The sequence below is a fragment of the Lynx canadensis genome, chromosome A1 (genome assembly GCF_007474595.2).
Source record: "Lynx canadensis isolate LIC74 chromosome A1, mLynCan4.pri.v2, whole genome shotgun sequence".
Taxonomy (NCBI): domain Eukaryota; kingdom Metazoa; phylum Chordata; class Mammalia; order Carnivora; family Felidae; genus Lynx; species Lynx canadensis.
Genome location: NC_044303.2, coordinates 145,461,705 through 145,482,620, shown reverse-complemented (window position 1 = coordinate 145,482,620; position 20,916 = coordinate 145,461,705). Strand labels below are relative to the sequence as shown.

Genomic DNA, 20,916 nt, shown 5'->3' with positions numbered 1-20,916 from the left:
GTGGCTCATTCGGTTAAGTGTCCAACTTTGGCTCAGGCCATGATCTCAAGGTTTGTGAGTTCGAGCCCTGCCTCATGCTCTCTGCTATCAGCACAGAGCCTGCTTGGGATCCTCTCTCTTCCTCTCTTTTTCTCTCCCTCCCCCACTCACATGTGTGTGCTCTTTCCCTCAAAAATAAACATTAAAAAATTATTTATTTATTAAAAAATAATTTTTAATATTTATTTTTGAGAGAGACAAAGAAAGAGTGAGAGAGGGGCAAAGAGAAAGGGAGACACAGAATCTGAAGCAGGCTCTAGGCTCTGGGCTGTCAACACAGAGCATGACACCCAGGCAGCCCCCAGAAAAATTTTTTTAAATAAAATTTTTATTTTAATGCAGTTGAAAACATGATGAAACTTTAATGAAGAGATTTACTGATCTCTTTCCTTAGGTCAGGGAACATTTGGAATTGACTCATCTTGCTGAATCCTCAGGGGTTCCCATGACTATATTTTCTTACCAACTTTATAATATGTCAGATGCAGTGATTATTAAACTTCATCAAAAAAGAAAAATGTTGTTAATTTAAGGAAGTTCAGCTGTTTTGACTCAAATGGATCATGTGGATTGAGCATAACTAGGTTGAGATAACTAGATAATGTACTGATACACCTTGAGTTCAATGGAAAATGGATATATAAATTTTCTAGGGCTATTTGGTAAAAATAAAATTACAATTTCAGAAGACATTCACACTTTTCTGACAAGTATTTACCAAGATTTTATTTTCTCTGGCTTCATTTGGAATACAAAACTGAAGTTTCTCTGAATTATCAGTCTGGTTCAGTTTCACAAGAGGAATCAATTAAGCTGAAAACAAACTATTGTCACCAAGAAGATACATTATTTCTGGATTTTGGAGAGGAGTGTGTGTGATTCCGAGAACCGTTCTTTACTTTCTAGCTTGCCAAACTCTGAGTGGCACTGTGAAAATACATTCTCATTACCTAAATATCCAATATAGTGTTTGCCATATTGTAGGGAATGGCTAAATTAATTGAGGTGTAAGTTTGCCAAAATGTAAAAGAATAAGTTAGATCTATTTGGACTTAATATGGATAGACTTCCAAAACATTTTCAAATAAAAGAAGCAAGCTGAAGTATGCCATTTACATGGAAACCTTTGAACATCAAGGAACATGATGCAATACTGTGTATTTTTGTGTGTACATATTTATGAGTGTGAAGTATATTGAGAGGTCTGAAAGAATATACATGCCAGACTAGTTTCTGAGAGTAGGAATTTTAAAGTGATTAGAGGGGAATTTTATCCTTACTTGCATATACATATATGCCACATATGCCACACACACACACACACACACACACACACACACACACACACACACATATATATATAGTTTGTACAGTTATTTACAAGTAAAAATAATAGAAAATACAAAATTATCTCAATTTTAAAATGGAGCCTTGGAGGTTGATTTGTGATAGGCCATTTGAGTGCACCCTAAAGTTCTAAATAATTTCATTTGGTTAAGTTTCGGTACTTTTCTATCTTATACTAAGTACTAATTTCGGTACTAATCTCTCTCATACTAAGTTTTCACAATACCTAGCTGCTTGTATTTGCCTATACATACTATAGATTTCTATCTCTGGGCTTTACTGTACCTAATCCTCACCCTCCTCACCTGACTAGCTTAGAAGTAGCTTTTCCTAGGAATGCTTTCTTAGGCTTCACTTCTTTAAGTTGACAGTGCACTCCTACTGAAGACTTCTGATACTGTTTCAGGAAGCTTGGACTTGATCTTCTTGGAAAAGGGAGCTTTTGAAATGTTGTTGTTGTTTTTAATTTTTTTTAAACATGTGTTCATTTTTGAGAGTGTGAGAGAGCGTGAGTGGGAGAGGGGCAGAGAGAAAGGGAGACACAGAATCTGAAGCAGGCTCCAGGCTCCGAGCTGTCAGCACAGAGCCCCACGCGGGGCTCAAGCTCACGGACTGTGAGATTATGACCTGAGCTGAAGTTGGACGCTTAACTGACTGAGCCAGCAGGTGCCCCAGGCTTTGGAAGGTTTTTAAGTAAAAGAAAAACATAGTTTGGTTTGTACTCTGGTATCTTTGTGAATGGTGGTACCCCTTCCCTCCCCTCCCAACTATGGTTTGTAAAGAAAGGAGAATGTAATCTTTTAGAGCTTTGTACCCTAGTTAGCATTGCTTTCTCTCTTATTTTTACTTGGATCATATGGAAAATTTAAGTCAGCTTGTTGTAGAACCAGTTCTTAAGTAATTTGAGAAATAAAGGACCATCTTATCTAAATTCTGGTGAGTCTATCCCCAAGTATTTTTACATAATTCACAAGAGTTACACAAGGAACTTAAGGAAAAACTAGGGAGACCTGTTTATTTGGGTTGGGTATTGTGATAAAAAGGAAATGATTGAAATAGCACCAATTACTCAGATGTTCAGTGTTCCTATATTGAAGAAGTTAGAATCATGAGGGTATGGATGACTATGATGTTAATGAGCCCTTTGGCACCAGGATTTGCTGTGCTGGGCCATCTCTTTCCTTAGTATGGGTTTACTTATGCATGAAGTTGTGAGAAAGTCAAATTGGAACTCCCTGTATCATCTGAACAAGTAAACTGTGTATCTCAGCAGCCCAGGCTGTCACGGGATTTTGCCTTTCTGATAATGCCCTTTGCCTGGTCTGTCAGAAACTGAACTGCTCTTGATAGTTTTTATTATCAGCCAGAAGAATAGGGCACTATTAACCCAGCATCTTTTTTTTTTTTTTTTACTAGTTAAAAGAGGTAGCATTGAACTAATGATAGAAATCAAAACATCTCTGTACCCAGGTTATGTTAACTAGTTCATTGTTAGATCTGATTCATGATAGATTCTAAATCATTACCTGAATGTTGTTTTCTACAACCTTAACGTTTCTACGACCTTAAATATTTTTACCTTCAACAGGACAAAATTGAAAATTCTTTAGAAATGTTTTCAATGTAGATCTCTTCTTCACCTTTATCTTTTATTATCCTTCAGTATTCAAAAATTACATACAGAATGTTAAGAAATCTTTACAATTTGGGGAGGGGAAAGAAAAGAAATCTTTACAATTCTGTATCAATTTTTTGTTACTTTGAGTTCATTGGAAACTATCCTTTCTTGGTTATCTCATTTCATTATGCAAAGACAATTCCAACTCATACCTGAAATTTTGCATGGTATTTATCATGCCTCCGCATAAGGCTTGGTGACCTCACCAAATAAAGTTAAGAATTAGAATGTTGCAGAGATCAAGATTTTTCCCCCTTCTTAAGAATTTTACATTGTTTAGATTTCTAGCCCTTATGCACAACTTCATGCATAAGTAAACCCATACTAAGGAAAGAGATGGCCCAGCACAGCAAATCCTGGTGCCAAAGGGCTCATTAACATCATAGTCATCCATACCCTCATGATTCTAACTTTTTCAATATAGGAACATTGAACATCTGAGTAATTGGTGCTATTGTTTAGATTTCCATTGTTTAGATTTCTAGCCCTTATTTGCCATAAATTAGCCTGTAAGTTAGTCAGAAAGAGAAGCTTGAAAACATCCAACAGATTGCTTCTTCAGATTTTATTAGGAATGCTCAGTTTTTGAACATAATAGATTCTAAAATACTTTTCTTTCTGTTTACCTTTCACTGAGAAGAGAAAATAGCAACGATTTCCTAAACAGTTTCTTGAACTATAACTTGGAGGCAACATAGTATTGTGGGTGAGAGCAATTTCTTTGTGGCCAGACTGCTGAGTTTGAATTATGTTCTACATTTTATTTACTTACTCAGTTTTCTTTTCTTTTTCTTTCCTCCTTCCTTCCTTCCTTCTTGAGAGAAAGTGTAAGCAGGGGAGAGGGGCGGGGGGGGGGGGAGAGAGAGAGAGAGAGAGAGAGAGAGAGAGAGAGAGAGAGAGAGAGAGAGAGAGAGAATCTTAAGCAGGTTCCACATTCAGCACAATTCCCGTTGCAGGACTGGACCCTACAACCCTGGGATCATGACTTGAGTGGAAATTAGAGTCAGATGCTCACCTGACTAAGCCCCCCAGTGCCCCTACTGATTCAATTTTCTTAATTATAAGAAGAAGGTAATTGCGATAATACTTTAGAGTTGTGCTGAGGTTTAAATGAATTAGTGCATATATATATATATATATATATATATACATACATATATATATATACACACACACACTCTATATATATAGTATATATATAGTATATATATACTACTTAGAAGGGTCTAGCATGTAGTACACACTCAAACGTGTTACTTTTAAAATTCTTGACCAATTCTTTTTTATCTTGTGTAGTTTCTCTACTACAGTACAAGTGTAAATATATGGCTCTGTACACCTGTGTGCTCCAGGTATCTCCACTTGAATGGCCTGCAATCCTCCTGCCTTGTGTGGTTACCTTTCCTATCAAATAGTTCCAGCTCTCATCCCTAATTTATAGGTTCCCACAAGTCTTCTCTGACATCTCCAGGCCTTCCTAGGGGGAGAGGGGGCTTGAGGTTCTCTTTGCTATAATTTCTTGCCCCCACCATTACAGCCCCACTGCTTCTCCTTCTGTGACTGCTACCTTTTCTTTGTCTGAAGTTTCCTGTTTCTCTCATAGCCTCAGAGCTCCACTGATTTGTTGCTCTTGTGTATAAAAGATTCTTATTGAAGTTAGGGGAAAACTGAAGGGTATTCAGCCTTGTACTGTACAGGCAACAACATCGACTTGAATATCAGACACAACTATTCTTAAGCTTTTTGGTCTCCTTGCCACAGGGAATGTCTTACTCGCTGTTTTTCCTGTGGACTCCATTTGCCTTATGTCTTGTTGATTCCTCACAACCTCTCCCGTTTTCTCCTTTTCTGAATCCTCCCAGACTCCTCAGACATCTTCTTCCTGAGAGACTGTCAGCAGCCTCTTAAACTCTTGTTACTTTATCATGTAGTATATTAGGTCTTCGTTCTCTACTTTCAAACCATTCCCAGGGGCCTCTATCTTTCTAGGCCAAAAAATAAAAACAAAAGTTAGAAGGAATCCATCAGGGAGTTTTCCCAATAAAAGGTATCATCTTTGAAAATGGGATGTGTATCTCAGCAGCCCAGTGTCTCACCTGGGTGTAGCCTTTAAGACGACTTCTACCTTCTAGAATGGAGCACCACTATTCAATAAAACTTTATGTGATTAGGAGATGATCTCTAATCTGTGCTTCTAATAATTTCTCCACTAGTATCATTTAACTATTGAGCACTTGAAAAGTGGCTAGAATAATTGAGGAACATTCAGTTAACATAATTTTAAATTTAAAGAACCACATATGGCTAGGGGATACCATGTTGAATAGCACGGTTTTGGATTATGTGCTTTAAAATATGAACAGATTTTGGGGTGCCTGGGTGGCTCAGTTGGTTGATCGTCCGACTTTGGCTTAGGTCATGATCTCGCTGTCTGTGAATTCGAGCCCCGCATCAGGTTTGCTGCTGTCAGCCTGTCAGTGCAGAGCCTGCTTCGGATCCTCTGTCCTCCTCTCTCTGCCCCTTCCCTGCTTGTGCTTTCCCAAAACTAAATAAATATTAAAAAAATATATATATGGACAGGTTTTTCTTTCTGTCTTATGTCTATTTGGTTAATTTTTAAAATTAAAATGCCATTTTTTTCCGTTTTTTTTTAAATTTAGTATATCGATGCATCTATACATGGAAGATTTTAGAAAATTAGTGTGAAAACTAGGTTATATCAAAATTAAAAGACTCAGGAATTTTGTCTAGGAACAAACATATACATACATGTACAGGTTCTTTTTATTAAAGTTTATTTATTTTGAGAGAGAGAGAGAGCCTGCATGTGAGTGGGAGAGGGTCAGAGAGACAGGGAGAGAGAAAATCTGAAGCAGGCTCCACACTCTTAAGTGCAGAACCTGATGCGGGGCTTAAAACTCATGAACCGTGAGATCATGACCTGAGCCAAAATCAAGAGTCAGATGCTTAACTGACAGAGCCACCCAGGCACTCCTACAGGTTTTCTTTCTCTTTTTCTTTTCTTTTTTTTTTTACCTTTATGTTTTATTTATTTATTTTTTTTGAGAGACACAGACAGCATGAGTGGGGGAGGGGCAGAGAGAGGGAGAGAGAGGATCCCAAGCACTCTATGCCTGTCAGCACAGAGCTTGATGTGGGACTTGAACTCATGAAACCCACAGATCATGACATGAGTTCTGGCCAAAAGTTGAATGCTTAATGCTTAGCTGACTAAGCCACACAGGTGTCCCACAAGTAGTTTTTACTTTTAATGAGAAATCCTGTGACTATTATCTCAGACTTTAAAGGCAAGGAATTAGGAAAAGTATATGACATGTTAAAAATGGCTAACACATTCTTTTATAACTGAATTTTTTTCTCAAAGAAGATTTAAAAAGCACTACAGGTTCTTTTCTTAACACAGAAATTAGCTCTATCTGTTTATGGTATTAATAATTTTGAATATTGGTTCTCAAGAAGTATGAAAGGATTTAGGAATACTCTGCGAAGTTTGGAACTCATAAGCTTCAAAACTACTGCTGTACTATTGGAGATGCTGTCGAAGTGGGTCTGGATCATTCAAAAAGGTCCCACACTGACAAGGCTAGAACCTCTGAAAGGTGCTGCTAACATCCAGAATTGTCCCCTGCTGCTGCTGCTGCTACAACAGCAACTACTTCACTTCTGGAGCCAGGGGCAGGAAGCTTCTCTTCTTCCCCCTGCTCTTTGGTCTCCAGCTACTGTCCTTCTGCTGGCAGAACTGAACAGGAAACTAGCTGTCAGGGAGCCTGAGAACTGTAATTTTCAGAGTCCCAGCACCTAGTGTAGAATGGAGTATAGAAGGTGAGTGTGGGGCCTAGAGATAATAGGTGAATTACCAATATCCCTTGCCAGAAGCAAATAATGATGAAAAGTTAAGCAAGTGTGTGTGTGTGTGTGTGTGTGCGCGCGCGCGCGCATGTGTTTGTGTGTATCAGTTTTTATTTATACAAGTACTAATTTATTATATATACTGTTACATGCTTTGATTTTTGTTTCATTTGTTTGACTTCACTTTGGTTCATGAAACTTCATAATTTTTTTTTAAGTTTATTTATTTTGAGAAAGAGAGAGAGAGAGAGAGAGAGGCAGGGAGGAGCAGAGGGAGAGAGAGAATCCCAAGCATGCTTTGCACTATCAGCACAGAGCCCAATGTAGGGCTTGATCACGCAACCCTGGGGTCATGACCTGAACCGAAATCAAGAGTTGGGCATTTAACTGACTGAGCCACCCAGGCGTCCCGCTTCTTCGTTCTTTTTATGATGCTAGGGTATTTCTTTCTATGAAATGTGCTGTGATATATGTTACCATCACATTTAGGTTGTTTTGCAATTACAAACAATGCTTCACTGAAAATTATTACATTTATGATTTTGCACACACGATCATAGGATGCATTCCTAGAAGAAGAATTGCTCTTTCAGATAGTATGGGCACTTGTAAATTATAATTCTCATTTATGAACCATATGGCTTGTCTTACCCCTACCAATTTACTTTTTGTTCAGTCAATATTTAGTGCTACACCTATGTAGAAATGCTGAAAATCCCAGGTCATATAGTAGAGACACAGCATAACCACAGACAGGGCCTTTAAATGTAGAAAATGGCAGTGGGAATGGGCATCATGATTTATGCATAAGTTACCAGAGAATAGAGCTTTCAGCTGGGCAAATGATGGAAGGAAGGAATGTGGATGATTCAACAACAAAAAGCCCTAGGACAAAGAATACATATTGGAGCTAGGATAATGGAAGAAGGAAAAATAGAATTAAGAGAGAAAAATTATTTGCATAGATGTCATTCAAACACCAAAAAAGCCTGAAGCCTGTGAAACTCAATACAACAGAAAATGCCTTTTCATAAAAAGCAGAATTGTTTCTAAAATGACTATTGACATTTAGAAGTATTTTCTGGCCATTCCTCAACCATATCCATCATTAATACATGTTTGCTAAAAAAAATTAAATTTCAGAGATGAATATGATATTAAAATAAAAGTCACCCTTTACCCTTTTCCAGAGGTAATAGTTGTAAGTTTGGTATGATTTCTTTAAATGTATACACCGAAATGCACATATACATATGCATACATTTTTTTAAAAGAAAAGGTTTATATTATATATATTATTCTCCAATCTTCCACATCTCCCACTTGAAAAACCAATATAGCATGGCTCTCTTTCATGTAGGTATGTTGTATTCTTTTTAATGATTGCACACTCTTCTATAGTATGCAAGTATCAAAATATATTTTTATATTCACTATTGGTGAATGTTTTCAGGTTGTTTCATTTTTTTAATGTTTATTTTTTTTGAGAGAGAGAGCACACATGTGTATGTGAGTGGGGGAGGGGCAGAGAGAGAGGGAGAAAGAGAATCCCAGCAGATTCAGATCTGTAGATCAGCATCATCTCATGCTTCCTATAAGCAAATAATACCTGGAGTAGTAATTAGTTTGGAGGCAAAAAATAGCACTCACTATGGAAACCTATTCCTATGTAGAACCCTTTCTTCTTTAGAAATACCTAAAGCATTGATTGTTTATTCAGTAGTTATCAAAGGATGGCTTTTGTGTTAATTTCAATACGATGGACCAAAGTTTTACCTGCTTCTGTCACATACTTGAAATTTAAAGTGAGAAAGATGAACTTTACGTAGTAAAGAATTTTATAAGGATGAAAAAAGATGTTGTATGTGAAACATTTTGAGCTTCTCTGAGGAACAGTAAGATGTAATAACTGTTTAAAATATAAATGCATTAGTTTAGATTCCTTTCACAAAAGTGCCTATTGAGTGTAAACCACGTAGGTATTTTCCCCAACTACTTTATCTCGTGAAATTGCTGATGGTTGGTTGTGGAAGTCCAGGAAGGAAACTGCTGAGCACCAGATACGGAGCAGTGGGACTCATGTTAGACTGTGAGACTAATCCTGCTGCCAGCACAGTCTAGCACTGGAACCTAATCATGCCACTTTAATGTAAGTCATCACACCCTCTCCTTTTAATTGAGAATAGTGCTGTCTGCTTTTTTTTCATAGTCATATCTGTAAGTCAGGATGACCTGAGATGAAATGTAAGGATGCTACTTTAAAAAGCTCGCTGTTAATCTCATTAGGATGATTCCAAGAATTAGGAATATTTGTGTGTCTGGGCACATCTGTGAGGGTCATTATTATGCCCTCTCAAGAAGACATCAAAAAGTGAACAAAAAGAGAAAAGATTGAGAGATATATGAGACACAGGTTTTTGACTAAATTATAACTTTAGCAAGACATCAGAGTTTTGTTATTCTAAGACTCATTATGTACTACCATTCCTTTTTTCATGAACTAAGAAGATACAATAAATGATTAATTGGAATTCAGATAAAAAGTAGTATTGATTTAAAAATTATTTGTGTTGGGGTGCCTGGGTGGCTCAGTCAGTTAAGTGTTTGACTCTTGATTTTGGCTCAGGTTATGATCTCACAGTCATGGGATCGAGCCCCATATCAGGCTCCATGCTGGGTGTGGAACGTACTTAAGATTCTCTGTCCCTCTCTCCCTGCCCCACCCCTGTGTGTATGCGTGTGTGAGAATTCAAGTTCGGATTTGGCTTTTATTTGTATAACATATTCTGGTTCATTGTTCATATATAGGTAATTTCTTTGTTTTTTGAGAGCAAATTACTGCAAAGCTTACATTGGTTTACATTTTGTATATTTAAGAACTCTAAAAAAATTATGATTTCAGTGATTTTAATTATGTTTTTTCATCTTTAAGCAGTTACTTTTTTCTTTTTTTAATTTCAGGCCACTTTCTGAGTTCCTATCTTAAAACTTTTTTTTTTTAAATCCTTTAGAACAAAAATTTCTAAGTTCTTCCATAGTAGGTGATAGAAAGAATTCCTTGTTTTTTTTTAAATCTATAATTATGTAGTTTTTTACTTCCTCTTTATATTAAGGTCCTATGGGCATATTTTGCTAATTGGGATATTGTTAAATAATTTTTAATTATTTAAACTAAAAAACTAAATCATACTTATACATAAAGATAGAACCATGGGTTTGTGACTCATGACCCCTGAAATCAAGAGCCCCTTCTCTGAATGAATCAGCCAGGCACTCCTACATAAAGATTGTTTATGAGACCTTTCTGGATCACCTTAGTTAAAATTATAGCTCACTTCTTACTTTTTTCCTTTTTTTTTTTTTTTTTTTTTTCCTTCTCTGCTTTGTTTTCCTCCTTAGCATTTGTTGCCTGCTACTTTTTTTTTTAATATATGAAATTTATTGTCAAATTGGTTTCCGTACAACACCCAGTGCTCATCCCAAAAGGTGCCCTCCTCAACACCCATCACCCACCTTCCCCTCCCTCCCACCCCCCATCAACCCTCAGTTTGTTCTCAGTTTTTAACAGTCTCTTATGCTTTGTGTTGCCTGCTACTTCTAATACAAATACAATCTCCTTTTTTTTCTTTTTGCTTTGTTTATGGTCTGTCTTCTCTATAAAGTATAATCTCCCTGAATGCAAAGATTTTTATCTTTTGTTTACTCCTATCATTGCTTAGAAAAGGCACTGTATAAATCCTACCCAGTTTTCAAATCTCTAAATTTAATTTGTAAACAGTATTTAGTGAGAAATTTTAATTTTTAAGAGATACTGACCTTGTTTTAAATTTTTGGTAGTGAATGCCAAGCCATCTGAAATATAAACATTGGGAAAGTTAATATCATCTTTTTTAAACTGTTATTTTATGGAAGACATGCCTTCTTACTCTCATCCCCTGAAATCAGGAATTTGTTTAAAATATCAATCCTCAAGGCATCATTGGGAGTCTGCACATATTAAGCCCAGACATTTGCAAATTTCTGGATTAGTGGTGATTAAGTAAAATGCAGTTTTGATGTGCCTTAAGATCCTGAGATACCTCCAATTCCAGAAGTCTCTCTTAAAAATCGGGCACAGTGGGAAGCAAATTCAGGAAAATACTGCTGGCATCTTCTCTCATAAACCATCAAATCAACAAATAACTATGTAAAGTGAGCTCTTGTAAAACTTGAGTAAAGAATACTATCAAAATGATTAAAATCTCATATATTAACTTAGTATTTTTAATGGGGAAATATTGCTTTGTAATATGTGTGGGAAAAGGTATTATTAAGAAAGTATTTAATATCTCTTTTATTCATTTTAGATAAGATGGGAAAAAAACATCACATTGGGGGAACCACCAGGATTCTTACATTCTTGGTGGTGGTAAGTATCTTTTATTCCATTTTTATTAGATTAATGATGTATTCTTGTAGGCCTGCACTATACCTGTTTATTATTTCATGTTTATTTTTAATTTTTTTTCATTTTCTATAATTATTTTCTGAAAGATAGCACTTAAAAAAAAAGTCAAAGTCAAAACCAGAATTAGTGTTCTTTAACTTAAAGACACTATTATTAAGTCAAACTGGAGTTGGGTTTGGTATGGAATCCCCAACTGTAAGTATGATTTGGTATTAGTCAGCTTGGGCTGCCATAATATTAATTTTATTTATTTATTTATTTTTACGTTTATTTTTGAGACAGGGAGAGACAAAGCATGAATGGGGGAGGGTCAGAGAGAGGGAGACACAGAATCTGAAACAGGCTGCAGGGTCTGAGCTGTCAGCACAGAGCCTGACACGGGGCTCGAACTCACGGACTGGGAGATCATGACCTGAGCTGAAGTCGGCCGCTTAACCGACTGAGCCACCCAGGCGCCCCGTGGGCTGCCATAATAAATTACCATAGACTTCTTGGCTTAAACAACAGAAATTTATTTTCTCACATTTCTAGAGGTTGGACATCCAAGATGAGGCTGTTAGAATGATTTCTTTCTGGCGAGGTCTCTCTTCCTGGCTTTTGGATGCTGGCCTTTTTACTGTGTCTTCCCATGGCAAAGAGAGAGAGAGCTCTCTGGTGTCTCTTCTTATAAGGGCACAAGGTCATCATGAGGGTCCCACCCACATAAGCACATCTAAGCTGGGGATACTGAAGGTGGAAGTGGTGGTGAATTTTTAGGACAGTGAGGAAAAGTCCAAAAAAAAAACTGAATTAGTTCAATATAGACTCAGGGATAGAACTGTGTAGGAACACAAAAAAGACTCTCAGACTTCCCTGAAGACCCAGTTGATACCAGAGCTTATCAATTTCATTGTAGTACCAGTATGTCCAGATATGTGATTTTTCTGCAGCAGCATTGGTAGTTCAGGTGTCTGTATGGACAAGTTAGGCTGTTTGTTTGTTTGCACTTCTTCAATTAGAAGTATTTCCTCTTGAGGGGCACCTGGATGACTCAGTTGGTTAAGCTTTCAACTCTTGATTTCGGCTTAGGTCATGATCTCTCAGTTTGTGGGATCGAGCCCCACATGGGGCTCTGTGCTGATGGTGCACTTGGAGCCTGATTGGGATTCTGTCTCTCCTCTCTGCCCCTCACCTGCTTGTGCTCTCTCTCTCTCTCTCAAAATAAACAAATAAACTTTAAAAAAAAAAAAAAAAGAAGCATTTCCTGTTCAGTGGTTCAGTTATTTAAAAGAAAAAACAAAAGCTGTCTTCTAGTGTCATGCACATGGTATCCTTGGTACACCTTTTAAATGTCGCTCCTGAAAGCATGCCTTACTAGAAGTTTTGTGGTGAATGGAAACGCACTTGATCAGTTGTGGTTTTGGGTTTCCCTTGTTTGTCTCACATATGTATAGCAGAAACAGGTGCGGTCCTTTGGCTCAGAGTTGTTCCTGTATTTGGAACAACGGTTTGTTGCAGTTAAGTGCTATCATTGTGCTGTTTTCCTGGAGATTAAGACTGAGCTCTTATAATGTATAATATTACAAAAGTCAACTTTTCATTTTACATAGTATGCATTTATGATAGCTAGATCTAGATTGTAAGTATTTAGCTGTTTGCTGAATGTAATTGAGTCCCCTCACCTGTTGACACCTTCTATTTTTTATGTTTCCAATTAGGTCTACAAGGTAGCCTAAGAAACCATTTTAGGAGTCTGTGTCTATTGGATTAGTAGGCTGAGTGAGGATTTTGAAAAATTTCCATTAAAGAATTAATTTTACTTCTTGCACCTGTTTCTCATTTGCTCCATTTCTTATGAATGTAACCTGTTTTCATACAGTTGACAGTTGATATTACCTTTAGCTTTTTTGGTCTTAACTGTCAGAAGATACAGCTCTTAAATCTGCCATTGCTTTTCCTTTTTCTTGGGCTTTTAGATTCAGGGAAGCTCTTCTTCTGTGGTTTTGGTATTTAACTAATTTTAATTTATGCATAGTTGGAGATATCAAAGAAATGATAAATGGACACATATTTTTTTAGAGTATATTTGTTCGGTTTAAATCTAGCACATGCAAAATATATAGGTACAGTATTTTCAGTTTTTAAAAATGTCCTCCCTTAAACTACTAATGTACCCTTTGAGGTCCCTATTTCATCTTCGTAAATAAGTGGTTCTAAATGATTTTGAGATTATGGGATCCTCTGAGAACTGATGCAAAGCTGTGGATCCTCTCCTTCAGAAAGCTGCCCAGATCCTAAGCTTTCTTGATCTTTGGTGTAACCAGCCATGACTGTGGGCCTTAAATCCAGCAGATGCTTGATCTTTTTTTGTTGTTGTTAACTGTTTCAGAGGTCTTTTTGATTTCTCCCCCCCCTTTTTTTTTGATAGGACTTATTTTTTTTTTTTAAGAGCAGTTTTAGTAGTTCACACCATAGTTGACAGGAAGGTACAGATATTTCCCATATACCTTCTACCCCGACATAGGTATAACCTCCCCCATATTAACATCCCCCATCAAAGTGGTACATTTGTTATAGCTGATGAACCTACATTGATACATTTATAACTACCCAAAGTCCACAGTTTACATTATAGTTCTTGGTGTTGTACCTTCTGTGTTTTAAAAAAAAATTTTTTTAACAGTTATTTATTACTGAGAGACAGAGACAGAGCATGAGCAGGGAAGGGCAGAGAGAGGGCGAGACACAGAACCCGAAGCAGGCTTCAGGCTCTGAGCTGTCAGCACAGAACCCAATGCGGGGCTTGAACTCACAAACTGCGAGATCATGACCTGAGCTGAGGTCGGATGCTTAACCAACTGAGCCACCCAGGCACCCCTTTTCTGTGGGTTTGAACACAATGTATAATGACATGGTCCATCATTATAGCATCATACAGAGTATTTTCACTGCCCTAAAAATCCTCTGTGCTTTGCCTTTTCATCTCTCCAACTCTGGCCCCCCTGGCCACCACTGATCCTTTTACTGTCTCCATAGTTTTGCATTTTCTGGATTCTTTTAGTTGGAGTCATACAGTATATAGCCTTTTCATATTGGCTTCTTTCACTTAGCAAAATGCATTTAAAGTTTTTCTGTGTCTCTTCATGGCTTGACAGCTCATTTCTTTTTAGTGCTGAATTATATTCCATTGTCTGGTGGTACCATGGTTTGTTTACCTACTGAAGGACATTTTGGTAGCTTCCAAGTTTTTGCAATTATGAATAAAGCAGTTATGAACATCCATGTATAGGTTTTTATGTGGACATAAATTTTAAATTTCTTTGGGTAAATACCAAGAACCATGATTGCTAGGTCTTACAATAAGAATATTTTTAGTTTTTTTTTTTTTTTTAAAGTTTTTTAATGTTTATTTACTTTTGAGAAAGAGGGAGAGACACAGTACAAGCAGGGGAGGGGCAGAGAGAGAGGGGGACACAGAATCTGAAGAAGGCTCCAGGCTCTGAGCTCTGAGCTGTCAGCACAGAGCCCGACATGTGGCCCAAACTCATGAACCGTGAAATCACGACCTGAGCCAAAGTTGGATGCTCAACTGACTGAGCCACCCAGGAGCCCTATCCTTAACTCTTTAGAGCTGTGCTTTATTATATGTGCTCTAGGTTAGGGATTCAGGGCTGTACTAATATATATATATTTTAAAACCAGGAAAGCAGTTACTGCTGTTGAATTCGAGATGATTAAGATAATAGGTATTCTTCTAAAACTTACTGCTTGCTAATTTGGTCAAATGCAAGATCCCTGTTGGATGGACCAGTTGCAATTTTATGACTTCTTCTCACTTCTGTATTTTTATAGAATATTTGAAAATGGAGTTGTCCTGTTGTTTAAGCCTCTTCATCAAATATTTACAAAGTGTAAAACTATGCTGCCCTCAAGGAAATAAGTATAGGAGAGATAAACAATTAATAGTGTTATAACTGAGGTATATATTAGTTACAATAGCAACTCAGGGGGAATGCTTACTTTAGTTGCGAGATTTAGGAAAGGCTTTATAGAAGAAAATCTGAGCTGAGCTGGAAGTTGAGTGAAGGAACAATATTTTGGGCAAGGAATAGTTAGAATGAAGCCTCAAAAGGAATGATTTTGAATCCACGACATGACTGGTAGCTTGGATCAGTTGATTTGCAAGTGCAGTACTATGAAGCAATAGAATAAATGGATGAAGACAAAGGCAGTGGCCAAATTATAAAGTCCTAGAGTACATCAAGGATTTTGGATTAAAACTCAAAGATTTTAAACATGGTATATGACATGATTAGATTTGTCCTTTTAGACATTCACTTGGCATCAAAAGAGATGGATTGAAGAGGGTTGAGAACAGAGATGGAGTCTAGTTACAAGGCAAGTTTAATTGTCCAGTTGAAAGGTGATAGGTGATTGATCCCACATAGGAAACAATGAGTAGAATAGTTGGCATGTGAAGGATGAGTCTCCTAGGTTTTAGATTTGGATGGTGGGATGAACAGTGATATCATTGACTGAAAGAGGAAATATAGAAAGAGCAGCAGGCTTTGGGGAAAAAATGCCATAATTTATGTTGTACAGGTTAAATTTTGAGATGCCTCTGTGACACTCAGATAATGATGCCCTAACACAAAGTCAGAGGTCTGGGTGTATAGCTCAGAGACAAGTCCATAATGGTTTGGAAATAATGAGCACAGACCATACTGAAGGTGAAAAGTACTTACAGATTCAACTGCCCACTGTAACCAGTGAGACAGCACCTGGGGTTAGAACCCTGAGGAAAGTCAACATTTAAGCCTGGGTGGATGAAGAGCAGCCTCAAAGGAAAATAATTGGAGAGGGAGAAGGGTAATCAGGAGAGAATAATGCATGGGAACCAGGAAAGGCATTTAAAGCAGAGATTAAAGTTTATAACAATTGTAAGTAAGAGGACATAAAGATTTTCCCGAATTGAGAAGTAAGGTGAATTTTGGTGGTCTTGAGGAAAATAGTTTTGGTAAAGTGGTGAAAGAAATTCAGAAAGCTTCTGTAATTTATTTTTCTACCTCGAGGGTTACTGAGAGTAGCTGAAGTGTGTGGTGGCATATGGAGTTTCCAGATTAACAAGAGAACACGACCTAACATTTTAGTTTTTAAATTTATTTTTTTATTTTAAGTTTATTTATTTATTTTGAGAGAGAGACAGGGAGAGCAAGCAGGGGAGGGGCAGAGAGAGAGGGAGAGAGAGAATCCCAAGCAGGCTCTATGCTGTCAGTGTGGAGAAAGATGTGGGCATCTAACCTGTGAACCATGAGATCATGACCTGAGCTGATACCAAGAGTCGGTCTCTTAACTGACTGAGTCACCCGGGTGCCCCAATAGCCTTGTCAATGTGTATAATTTATTTATTTACTTTTTAAAATACTGACTTTTTATTTTATTTTAGAGAGAGAGTGTGAATGCTGGCAGGGGGAGGGGGAGAGAGAGAGAGAGAGAGAGAGAGAGAGAGAGAGAGAGAGAGAATATGAATGAATGAATATCTCCCCTGAGCTGAGCTTGGAGCCTGACTCTGGGCTTCAACCCACAGCCCTGGAATCAATGACCTGAGCCCAAATCAGGAATGGGATGCTCAGCCAGCTCAGCCAACTAAGCCACCCAGGACCTCCTCAATTTGTGTAATTTAAATTTAAGTCTTCTTATTTAATGTTTTAATGGCAGGAAGTATGCTTTATTCTTATTTAATTTTATATATAAAACACCTTTTGAAATAACTTTGTTTCCATGTGTTTATATACTGAAATAACTATATATGATATCACAGAGAAAATAAATGAATAGCTAAGATTATCATGAGAACTCAGTTTCTTTCACCTGGGAGTGAGAAGTCAAATCTTAACAGTATGCTAACACTCTAATGATTTTAGAGTCTAATGGATGAATATCAGGTATAGCTAAGAATAACCAAGTACCCATGTAAAAACAGTAGCTTGGATTAGTCAACTGGTCACCTGAATGGTATAATAATTATCATTGGCAGACTAATTCTTACTCATGTTACATGTCTCTCCTGTAATAGGCATGGCATAACTTTTTGAATTGAGTTAACATAGGGTGGGGGGATGGGTGAAATAGATGATGGGGATAAAGGAGGGCACTTGTGATGAGCACTGGGTGTTGGATGGAAGTGTTGAATCACTATATTGTACACCTGAAATTAGTATTACACTGTATGGTAACTAGCTGGAATTTAAATAAAAACTAAAAAAAGAAAAAAGTTAAACAGCAATATAAGATAGTGCAGGTGACAACTAAAATAGGAGTATGATCATGGTGAGAAGGGAGTAAAAAGTATTACAAGAGAGAAATAAAACAGAGGTGATTAGGCTAAAAAGAAATAGCAAAATGTTCCTGGGAGCAAAAAAAATGTAAAAAAATAGGAAAATTTGGTGGCGATAAGATACTATAAATAAATGATGGAATTTTCCACTAAAAACAAAGGATTAGAAAGGAAACTGAGGCAAATTTTACTCTGTTAATAGGAAAACTTCTTTTCTTGCCATACTGGTTTTGAGACTTTTCTAGAATATATATATTTTTAGTACCTTTATTCTTCTTTTTTTTTTTAAATTTTTTTTTAACATTTATTTATTTTTGAGACAGAGCATGAATGGGGGAGGGGCAGAGAGAGAGGGAGACACAGAATCAGAAGCAGGCTCCAGGCTCTGAGCCATCAGCCCAGAGCCCGACGCGGGCTCGAACTCACGGACCGCGAGATCGTGACCTGAGCCGAAGTCGGACGCTCAACCGACTGAGCCACCCAGGCGCCCCCCTTTATTCTTCTTTTAAAAGTACTTTTGCATATACCATCTCTTGTATCTGTACAAAAGCCTGTAAAATACATTAACAGATACTGTTTTCTCTCTTTTTACATAAAGAAGCTAATGGAAGGAAACTATTTTCTCAAGGTCAGATTTAGAATTAGAGCTGAAATTTCCTGAATTGTAACCAGTGCTCATCTCAGTAACAGATGATATTTCTTAAACACAGAGCAGAATTTAGTGGCCCACTATTAATAAGACATTAATTACAGTTCCCTTTTGAACATCCTGAGTGGCTAATTCTAGACAGTACATAATGGGACTCAGAAAAGTTGTCTCTTCTGAGTCTGGTCTATATTGAGGCATCTGTACATCACTGGCAGCTGCATGTAGGGTGAGGGGGTGGTTGCCATAGGATACTCAGGAAATGAGTTGGAGTATGAGAGTCAAAGGTAGGATAACAAAGTGTTTGCTGTCTTATCTAGGACAGGTATCTACTACACTTGTAACAGCTGATGCTGCTTGGCCTGCCAGAGCTGCATAAACTTGCCCATAATCAGCATGAGCCATCTTGAAATGAAAACTCTTCATACCATACTCACATTAGAGGTAAAATAATGTAAGAATGAAAAAGTTCAAGCCCAGCTCTGCCACTAACCAACTGTGTGACCCCTAGGCAAATTATTTAACCTTTTTAAGCTTTGGCTCCCTCATTGATAAAACAGGCATAATAATGGGAGGATTAAATGCTGAATGTATGATGCTTAATATATGATGCTTGAATTTAGCACATAAGCTATTTTAATGATACTTTAAATTATTAATTTATAATTAACCCAAGAGTATTGTGAGAATGATGGTAGTGGGACAAAATGTGATTCTTGCGTTTTGTAAACTATTAAATAATGCTTTGGAATAAGACATTGCATGTATGTCTTCATGCTCTTCATCTAAGATGATTAGCAGGTACATGTATATTTTACATAAAACCCTCTTTAGTGTTATGAATAGTTTTCTTCAGTATAGATTATGAGGATCTAAGAGTCATTTAAAATACATTTTTGGGTCAAAGAGAAATAACTTCCTTAGCTATTAACAATTTGAAATTAAAGTAACATGGCATGCTCCTTAGAAAAAAAAAATTTCCCCTGTGTTCTTTTCTTCTTTTAATTTTTATTTTCAGGTAGTCCCGAATGTGGCCAGTGGATTAAGGTTATATAATTATGTTAGCATCCCATCTTCTGGACACTTCTGACATGATTATTCACCCTTGTAGACTTTTCTGACAACCATTTTGCGTTCCTTATTCCTTAGAGATATTGACAGCTAGTGAAGTCATCTCCACTCACATCCTCAGAATAGAAGAAAAACAGTTAATGTATTAGTGTTGAAGAATCCTCAACTTGGAAATCTTATGTTTTCCTTTGATTTATGTGGGGGAGATTTTAATAATTACAAATGGTACAAGAACAAAGATTTTAATACTTTGCAGGTTTTGATTCCTGTAGTTGGTCTCTAACCTCTTCATTTGTAAAATACTTATTTTTCACTTGTTTCTGCATAGGAACAAAGAGACTGTGTAAATCTCAACCATTATTCATGATGATGAATCCACCGCATTTCAAGGATAATATTTTCATGTCCAGCTTAATAGATGATCTGTAAAGATTTGAAAAGCTCCTTAGCCGCTAGCATTTATGGTTGTTAAGGGAAGTCTGTGTCTATAGAAGTCCAGAATTTTCTACCCTTGGCCCTCATGGGAAACAAGGAACCAGTTCTGTGGGTCATCAGAAAAGCTTACTAAAGTAATTAATGAAATTCCTCCAGCTAAGAACAAATCAAGTATTGCTATGACTCTTACCTACTTAAAAAGCCTAATTTTTCCTCTAGGACATACGTCCACATTTTCATATGGTAAATGTCATATTGTAATATCAGCCAAAAGTCTTTGCCCAGAGTATTGTAAAATTTTAATAATATATGAGAAGTAACTTCCACATTGGGTTGTATTTGGGTGCTTTAGGAAATTGAGTCTCAATTTTCAATTCAACTCATCACTAGTTTTGGATCCACGGTCACATATATGCCATGAATTTTATAACTTCTTTTTTCCTCTGTGAAGCATATGACATAGCATATTGCATAGATTATGAGTTAATATACACTTGAAATATTAATAGGAGAAAATCATAGTTTAAAATGTTAATTTATGAAGGGTTTATAGAGGTCTTCTCATTTTAAGCTTCTTATTTTCTAAATTAGGTAAGTGATTTGTCTATTGTCCCACAAAACCAAGCATGGAATAATTGCAGAATGTGAACTCACATTTTGATCATCATGCAGCTTTGTTGTTGTTATGATTATAACTAATTCTTCTCAAATATTGCAATGATATTGTAGCAGTCACAATATACTCTATGAATCAGATAAACTAGTGCAAACCATGGGTTGGATTTTCTAGAAAAGGTAAACTTTTGAAATATCTTTCCCATTTGTGATGACTTCTTAGGTAAGAACATATAAATACTTATAAAATAGATGAAATGTGTTTAACATGAATATCATAACACTAAAAATAAATTTGTATTTAATTTTTAAATTCATTTTATACTTAGAATTTTGTAACATATTTGACTTTAATTATGAAACTCCTAATGAATAGGGTTTATAAATTGAAAATTTACCTTATTTTTATGATGAGTATTCTTTATTATTAGTATTTCATAGGTTTCTGGTGG

The 20,916-nt window shown here is 36.7% G+C and overlaps 1 protein-coding gene across 5 annotated transcripts in view; it reads left to right on the top strand.

Moving 5' to 3' along the window:
• Window positions 1–20,916, top strand: part of SSBP2 (single stranded DNA binding protein 2) — a 316,776-nt gene that overhangs the window by 96,456 nt on the left and 199,404 nt on the right. For all 5 annotated transcript variants that reach the window (XM_030323957.1, XM_030323938.1, XM_030323963.1 and 2 more), the window contains exon 3: window positions 11,281–11,342. In XM_030323957.1, coding sequence (XP_030179817.1) covers window positions 11,281–11,342 — 62 coding nt within the window. The remainder of the gene's footprint in view (window positions 1–11,280; window positions 11,343–20,916) is intronic.